General features: G+C 38.7%; 1 protein-coding gene across 1 annotated transcript; it reads left to right on the top strand.

The window, feature by feature from the left end:
- The first annotated feature begins 876 nt into the window (after window positions 1-876).
- On the top strand, window positions 877-5,745 carry LOC113301517 (U-box domain-containing protein 44-like). Its single transcript, XM_026550289.1, has 5 exons — window positions 877-1,072; window positions 1,454-2,766; window positions 2,935-3,235; window positions 3,566-4,053; window positions 4,356-5,745. Exons 2-5 carry the CDS (start codon window positions 1,534-1,536, stop codon window positions 5,337-5,339), a joined length of 3,006 nt encoding a protein of 1,001 aa, XP_026406074.1. The 5' UTR covers window positions 877-1,072; window positions 1,454-1,533; the 3' UTR covers window positions 5,340-5,745.
- Window positions 5,746-8,115: the final 2,370 nt, after the last annotated feature.

Below are 8,115 nucleotides of genomic sequence, written 5' to 3'. Positions count from 1 at the left end.
AGGTACAACAAGCCGAGTACAGAACATTTTAACTTCAAATTTAACCATATAATTAGTACCGAATGAGATTCCTCTGAACAACGGTATGATAACACCAAAAAAAATATGCCGTATAGATTTCCCTTTCATGCACTCTTTCGGTCGAAGGAGTGTTTGATTTCGGGGTGAAAGTGCATTTCTCTGCCCACACTAACACCAAATTTGGTGTTTTTACTTCTGATAAAGTCCTTCATTTTGATAGAGGGGGGTCAACCCCGTAGGACTTGCTTTTAGGGAGGGCTGACAATTGTCTCTCATGAGCACAAATTGGAATTAACAACCCCGTGCATTCTCTGTTGCACGAATAGACATGATAAAAATTTAATGTATTTTAAATGAGCATATACAGTGGTAATCCTAAAGAACATTCAAACTTGTTGGATCATAATTGACTTCAAAAGTGTACTGAATAGCTTTGACTGGTGTGAGTAACAACGTAATACATAGTACTCCCTCCGTACCTATTATATAGGCGGAGTTTAAAAATTTTGTAGTACCATTAGATATGCGGAGCTCCACTTTCAAAATTATTTTTTCCACATACATCATTATTAGTGATGTATGGGTATCATATAATCTAGTTTTATATATGAAATAGAGATATATAAAATAATATTTATATTGGAATAAGATAAACATAAATTTTAAAAGTAGAGGGAAATTTACGAAAACTAAACATTTTATTATTCTAAGGTAAACATAACAGGTACGTAGGGAGTACAATAGTAGATCTTATATTGAAGTGTCTATTACTTCCAACTTACACCTAATTAGTTAATTATTGGTCTGTACCGTGTGAGCGTGGGGTCTTTTGAAAGCTTCTTCGACAGACAAAGAACGAGTGAGAGAGAAGAAGAGTCAATGCAAAAGTCAAGAAAGAAAGAAAGAAGGAGATGAAATGAACCAGTTTAACGACTTCTTCAATCTCCTAAATTATAATAAACAAAGGCTGAAGTAGTTCTGTGTATTAATTTTGGTCTCAATTGTTCTTGCTGTTTTGTGGTGGATAAGTGTCATTCACCACTACCACCAGGTTAGTTTTTTTTTTTTTTACCGTTGTTCAAGAAATCCATGAAACTTATACAGTAGTAAATTGTTCATGTGCAATTAAAACAAAAAAAAAACATTTTAGTTATTGTTATTTTATTACTTTAATGGAGATACTAGGAACAAACAAAACGAATTTTAATGGTGATTGAAGTTTTGTGCTCAAATTTCATTGATTACCTTTGAGATGAACAACTTTACTCGTAATTCTGTTTTTAATTCCACAGTAAATTACTGTGGTTGTTTAGCTCCAAGATTAATTGTTGAGCATTTGAGAGTTGTCAATTATGGGTAATTGAAGATCTGATTCAATTGAGTCTCATCTCCTCATGCTATACTAAGCTTTTCTTGTTTCTTATGAGTTTAGGGCCTTTTTCATGTTGATGAGTAATTGCATGTGACGGCGGAAGTTTGATACGTTATTCCGGCTGCTTTCTGATAAACAAAATGACAAGCGACGTAATCCATAGTCTTGCATTTATTCCGGCTTCGGAATCCCTGTTTCAGCTTATAAAGCTCATAATTGCCACTGTACAAGCTGCAAAGGATGTTGTTATTGCAAAAGAGAGCTTTTCTAGACTCTCATCTTATTTGGGAAGGATAGTTCTTGTTTTGGAAGAGTTAGCTATGAAAAATATCGATACTTCCCAGAGTTTGAGTACTGCTATTGAGATTCTTGAGCGCGAAATTAAAGACGCAAAACAGCTAGTTCAGGATTGTAGCAAGAGAAACAGAGTTTATCTACTAGTCAATTGCCGCAGAATCATTAAGCGTTTAGAACACACGACAAGGGAGTTCAGCCGAGCACTAAGTCTGATCCCTTTGGCATCCCTAGATCTGTCAGTAGGTGTAAGTGAAGAGATTAGTGAACTATGTGAAACTATGTTGAGAATGGAATTCAAGGCAGCTATAGAGCAAGAAGAAATCATGGAGAGAATCGAATCTGGAATACAAGAGAGGAATGTCGATCGATCTTATGCAAATAAGTTGTTGGTTCTCATTGCGGAAGCTGTTGGAATCCAACCTGACCGAATGACATTAAAAAGGGAATTAGACGGATTTAAGACTGAAATAGAAGAAGCACAGTTGAGGAAGGATCAAGCCGAGGCTATACAAATGGATCAGATCATTGCATTGCTTGGAAGGGCGGACGCTGCTTCATCTCCCAGGGAGAAGGAAACTTTATATATGAGCAAGAGGAATTCTTTAGGTACCCAACTCTTGGAGCCTCTCCAGTCATTTTATTGTCCCATAACAAAAGATGTTATGATAGACCCCGTCGAAACATCGTCAGGGCAGACATTTGAGAGAGCTGCAATAGAGAAGTGGTTGGCAGATGGGAATTGTCTTTGTCCATTAACCATTACCCCGTTAAATCCAAATATACTACGTCCAAACAAAACTCTTCAACAGTCAATTCAAGAATGGAAAGATAGGAACACCATGATCAGAATTGGTTCAATGAAATGCAAAATCCTGTCGGATGATGACCAAGAAGTGCTTCAGACTCTTGGGCAATTGCAAGATATTTGTGAAGAACGAACTTCCCGTCTGGAGTGGGTAGTACTAGAGAACTACATACCGCTACTTATTAAACGTCTCGGCGGGAAAAATAATCAGATAAGAAACAGAATTTTGGCCATTCTTTGCATTTTGGCCAAGGAAGAAGGTGACATCAAGGTATTTCCTACTTCATCCTCTGTTTTAGTTTATTACATTATACATTTCTCTATAAATCCCTGGGAGTTGTATAATAACAATTTCTTCATGAATGTGGATTTTACATACAATGTCCCATAAACCCATTCTTCTTTTTGGTTCCTTCAAATAATTCTGGTTATATCGCAGGAAAGAATTCTCGACGTGGATTCCTCCATGGAATTCATTGTCCGTTCACTTGCACGTCGTCGGGAAAGTAAGTTGGCAGTGGCATTACTATTGGAATTGTCAAAGAACAATCGAGTGCGCGACCATATTGGAAAGACTCAGGGCTGCATCCTCCTCCTTGTGACCATCTCAAGTAGTGACGACAATCAAGCTGCTAAAGATTCAAGAGAGCTTTTGGAGAATCTCTCAGCCCTCGATCAAAACATTATAGAGATGGCAAAGTCAAATTATTTTAAACCTTTACTGCATCGTCTTTCTTCAGGTAAATATTAATGAACTTAGTACTCGCAACTGCAAACTTTGCTTCATTATCATCGTCTACAGTTGAGCCAAAAGTACGGTGCTCAACAGTATAGATTATTTTTTAACTGCATACTGTCGAGAAATAAGCTTACCATTAAATTTCAGAGACTGATTTGGTTTTGAACAATCGAAGTTACAAACCTTAGCAATAAAAAGAAAAACAAGAAAACTGAATTTGTTCACTGCACGATGTGACGTCTGTCAGTTGTATTTCGTCTTTAATGCTGACATTTTATAGAATGCTCTGGAATGTTACGACCACATGTGATGCAACCGCTTCTTAATGCAGGACCCGAAAGTGTCAAAAAACTTATGGCAAGAACTTTAGCAGAGATGGAGTTGAGTGACAATGGTAAATCTACTCTGGTAGAAGAAGGGGTATTGCCCCCGTTATATTGCCTAGTGTCTGATGCTGATCTGGAGATGAAAGAAGTGGCTGTGAAAGCTCTGCAACATCTTTCAAGTGTTCCACGGAATGGCTTGCAAATGATTAGAGAGGGATCAGCAAGATTGTTGCTTGACCACCTTTACCATCACTCATCATCCCCGAGGTTGAGGGAACAGGTGGGAGCTACAATCATGAACCTAGCAAAATCAACCGAAGCAGATCAATCAGGTCTCACACGGTTGTCTTTCTTAGAATCTGATGAAGACATTTTCAGGCTCTTCTCTTTAATTAATCTAACTGGCCCCACTGTGCAAAGAAGCATACTCCAAACTTTTCATTCAATGTGTGAACCTCCCAATGCAACAGATATCAGGTCTAAACTTCGACAGGTATGAATCATTTTTGTATGCTCTAAATTTAATTCCATATATTAGGTACTTGAATCTTTTTGATGCTGATATGGAGTTTAAAATGGGAGTTAATTGATCTTTAGAAAATTCATTTTGAGCAGTTTTTTAGTTTGTGCTGTTATGATCCATTAAAAATAGCGGAATATGTTAATTCTAAAACTTCAATCCTGGGTATTATATCACAACTTCATTTTTTGAGCAGTTTGTGCTGGATATTATGTTAATTCTTAAGCCAGTTAGCGGGTTTTTCTGATCGAAGCTGTATATGTTTGTTTTTTCAGTGTTCAGCTATTCAAGTATTGGTTCAATTGTGTGAGCTCGATAACATTCACCCCGAGGCAGTGAAACTCTTTTGTTGCTTGACACAAGATGGTGATGAAGGAATGGTCTCAGAACATGTAGATCAGAGGTGCATTCAAACTTTACTCAGAATCATCACAACGTCCGATGATGAGGAAGAGCTTACTGCTATAATGGGTATCATCTCCAATCTTCCCAGAAACCCTAGCCATATCACTGAATGGCTTATAGAAGAGGGGGCTATTCCAATCATTTTCAGATTTCTTACAGATGGAACTTTCAATTCAAACCAAATAAAAGAGAATTCTGTTGGAGCTATACGCCGTTTTAGTGTTTCATCAAATCAGGACTGGCAAATGAAGGCAGCTGAAATTGGTATGATCCCGGTATTAGTTCAGTTGTTACAATCAGGGACTTCTTTAATGAAACAACATTCGGCATATTCATTGGCTCAGTTTTCTGAGAGTTCAATTAGGCTAAGCCGGCCAATAGAGAGGCGTGGGGGATTCTTCTGCTGCTCACCACCTGCTGAAGCAGGTTGTCCAGTTCACCTGGGAGTTTGTTCTGTTGAATCATCATTTTGCCTAGTGGAGGCCGACGCTGTGGAACCCCTTGCAAGGATTCTTGGAGAGACAGATTTTGAGGCCTGCGAGGCTGCTTTAGGGGCACTTTTGACGTTGATAGATGGAGAAAGAGTTCAAAGTGGTAGTAAAGTTCTCACTGAAAGAAATGCCATTATACCTATCATAAGGTTGTTAAGTTCCCCTTCTGTGATCTTGCAAGAAAAAGCTTTGCTTGCATTAGAAAGATTATTCCGATTGGTTGAGTTCAAGCAAAAGTACGGAGCTTCAGCTCAAATGCCGCTGGTTGATATAACACAGAGAGGAAATAGTGCTTCTAAATCTTTGGCAGCTCGAATACTGGCTCACTTGAATGTACTTGACGAGCAGTCATCATATTTCTGAAGGCAGCAACGGATGCAAGTTTTAGTCAATTTACTGCAAGAAATGGCAAGTGATAAACTACAGAAATATGACAGAAATAGTTTCTTCACTTTGTGTTCTAAATGCAGTAAAGGATGATCGATCCGGTAGAACGCGAAACGAAAGCGGAATTTTTTTGGAGGAGGGATTATGTTTCCCTGGAGATTCTTCAATCTTACACATTTCTCTTTCTGCTAGTTTCATTCTATTTCTTGTTATATTGATGCGAGAAGAGTGCACCAATTCATCCTCTTATCGCAGGTATATATGTATAACATCTATTTTTTTGTTCCTCATTTATCTTGAACTGAAGCTGATAAGATTTCAAATAACAGCGACTTTGTAATTTGTACACGAATATCAAACTCAAAATTAAAAAATTTAGACATGTAAAAACTATTAAGGTTCCGCTTGTAGGTGATACACACACATGTACTTGGCAGTTAGGGTAGTTTTAGGTGGTTACTTGGGTGCTGATATAAATATGTGGTGGTGTGTCTGTTTATGAGGATGTGAAGAATGATTATGAATTGATATCCCTGTGTCTGTGTTGTCTTCTTCTCTGTTCTGATGAATTCGTCTAGTTTCTCCTCAGCAATTCTTCCCTTCTCATCTGTTAATTCGTCTAATTTCTCTAATGATGATATTTGATTGATGAGTTTTGGGCTCATTAGTAGGGTAACCAGTTCAGACTTCTTCTGAAGTTCGTACAATGTAGAGAGAAATGTGAGATTAACCACCGGAAAACGGGTTGTCCTTAACCATAGAAGATCATAATGGCATGGCTTTATATCCACGGAGGAGTGTTTAAGATTCAGACAACCTCCTAGACAATTTGTGGCCAAGAAAAAACCGCTTTTCTGTTGCTATTGTCTCTCCCTAGTGTACGATCATTGACAGTTTGTTCACGTACGGTCGAGTCCTTTTAGCCATCCGGCCCTAAATCCAGGTTTAATTGGTAATACAATTGTTTATGGTGGGTTTGTTTGTAGAATATTTACCGTTTCCAGGAACTTATAATCCCATGGGATTACAAATTCTAGGATTCATATAAATTCCTTGTGTGTTTGGTAACTCAATTAAAATTCATAAGATTTATAGAGTTTTCTTGTATTAAAGCCTTTGTACCATTTGGCACTACCCTCAAATCTTAAAATTGCATATATATGGGATTTAGAGTTAAAAAAAAGTGGGTCTATAAATCCCTTGATAAGTTTCCAGCAAATCTTAGGGGGAGGGGTCGGACTCTATATGGAGGATTTGCTGGAAAACTGAATCCGGTAGGAAACGTGATTCCAAGAATTCGGGCAACCAAACATACAATGGAAAACATAATTCTACCAAATCCCCTGGACCCATAAATTCCACCTTTAATATTCTACATCCAAACCCACCGTTACTTCACGCAAACAGCTTCCCAGTCGTTATAAAAACTCTTCTTCACAGCGGCCCCAAAAGAGTCAAATTTTATGAATCTAGGGGTGAGCATGGGCCGGTATGGACCCGTTTTCACATCATCCGCATCTAATATCCAATTCATTACGGATGCCAAATTTGGCATCTTCATCCAACATCCAACGAATTTGCATCCAATGGATTTGTTTTATAATTAAAATTCTATAATAGAGAAATATAAAGTCAACAAAAGTTACGTCTTACAAAAAAATATTTGAGAGTGATGGTGAATAAGCGTAATCGTATATTTGAGAGTGATGGTGAAGAAGCGCAATCGTACCGATCTTAAAAAATAAAGGGGATATCCAGAGCTGCACAAATTACAGGGGCATCAAATTGATGAGTCACACAATGAAGCTATGGGAACGCGTCATCGACCATCGTTTACGAAGAGAAACTTGTGTAACGAATAATCAGTTTGGTTTTATGCCTAGAAGATCGACCACGCTATCGATTTTCCTGGTTAGGCAACTAATGGAACGTTATCGGGAACAAAAACGAAACTTGCACATGGTATTTATTGACCTAGAGAAAACTTACGACAAAATTTTCGCGTGAGGTGATGCGGTGGGTACTCGAACAGAAGAAGGTGTCTCCAAAAGACATAACCATAATCAAGGATATGTACGAGGGAGCAGTCACCGGTGTTCGGACGTGTGACGGAGTTTCGAACGATTTCTCGATCAAGATAGCGCTACACCAAGGATCAGCCTTGAGTCCTTATATATTTGCTCTAGTAATAAATCAAGTTACGAGGGACATACAAGGTGAGATCCCTTGGCGTATTATCTTTGCAGATGACATGGCGGTAATTGGAGAATCAAAGAATAAGGTAGAGGATTAACTAGAATGGTGGCGGCAAACTCTAGAATCGAAGGGCTTCACACTCGGTAGGACCAAGACTGAATATTTGAGGTGCGATTTCGACGACACCAGATCTGATGTTAGGGATGTTCTGCTAGACGGGCAGATCGTGCCCAGGAACGACTCCTTCCGATATCTGGGATCGATGATCCAAAGCGACAGTGATATCGGCGAGGACATTCAACATAGAAACAAGGCAGGGTGGGAAAAATGGAGATTGGCGACGGGCGTCTTGTGTGACCGAAAAGTCCCAGCAAATCTAAAAGGAAAGTTCTACAAAACGGCGATCCGACCTGTGATGCTATATGGAGCGGAATACTGGGCGGCTAAAATCCATCACAATAGAGAACTGCATGCAACAGAGATGCAGATGCTGAGGTGGGCTTGAAGACACACGAGGCACGAACGAATAAGGAATGAATGTATACGAAACAAACTT

The sequence above is a fragment of the Papaver somniferum genome, chromosome 8 (assembly GCF_003573695.1).
Source record: "Papaver somniferum cultivar HN1 chromosome 8, ASM357369v1, whole genome shotgun sequence".
Lineage (NCBI taxonomy): Eukaryota > Viridiplantae > Streptophyta > Magnoliopsida > Ranunculales > Papaveraceae > Papaver > Papaver somniferum.
Note: the sequence above shows the minus strand (reverse complement) of the source record. Positions and strands in the feature narration are given on the sequence as shown.

Coding starts and splice junctions, on each gene's coding strand:
- LOC113301517 (XM_026550289.1), top strand. CDS start 1,534: ATGACAAGCGACGTAATCCATAGTCTTGCATTTATTCCGGCTTCGGAA. Junction 3,236..3,565: donor ACTGCATCGTCTTTCTTCAG/GTAAATATTAAT, acceptor TTCTTAATGCAG/GACCCGAAAGTGTCAAAAAA. Junction 4,054..4,355: donor TCAGGTCTAAACTTCGACAG/GTATGAATCATT, acceptor TTGTTTTTTCAG/TGTTCAGCTATTCAAGTATT.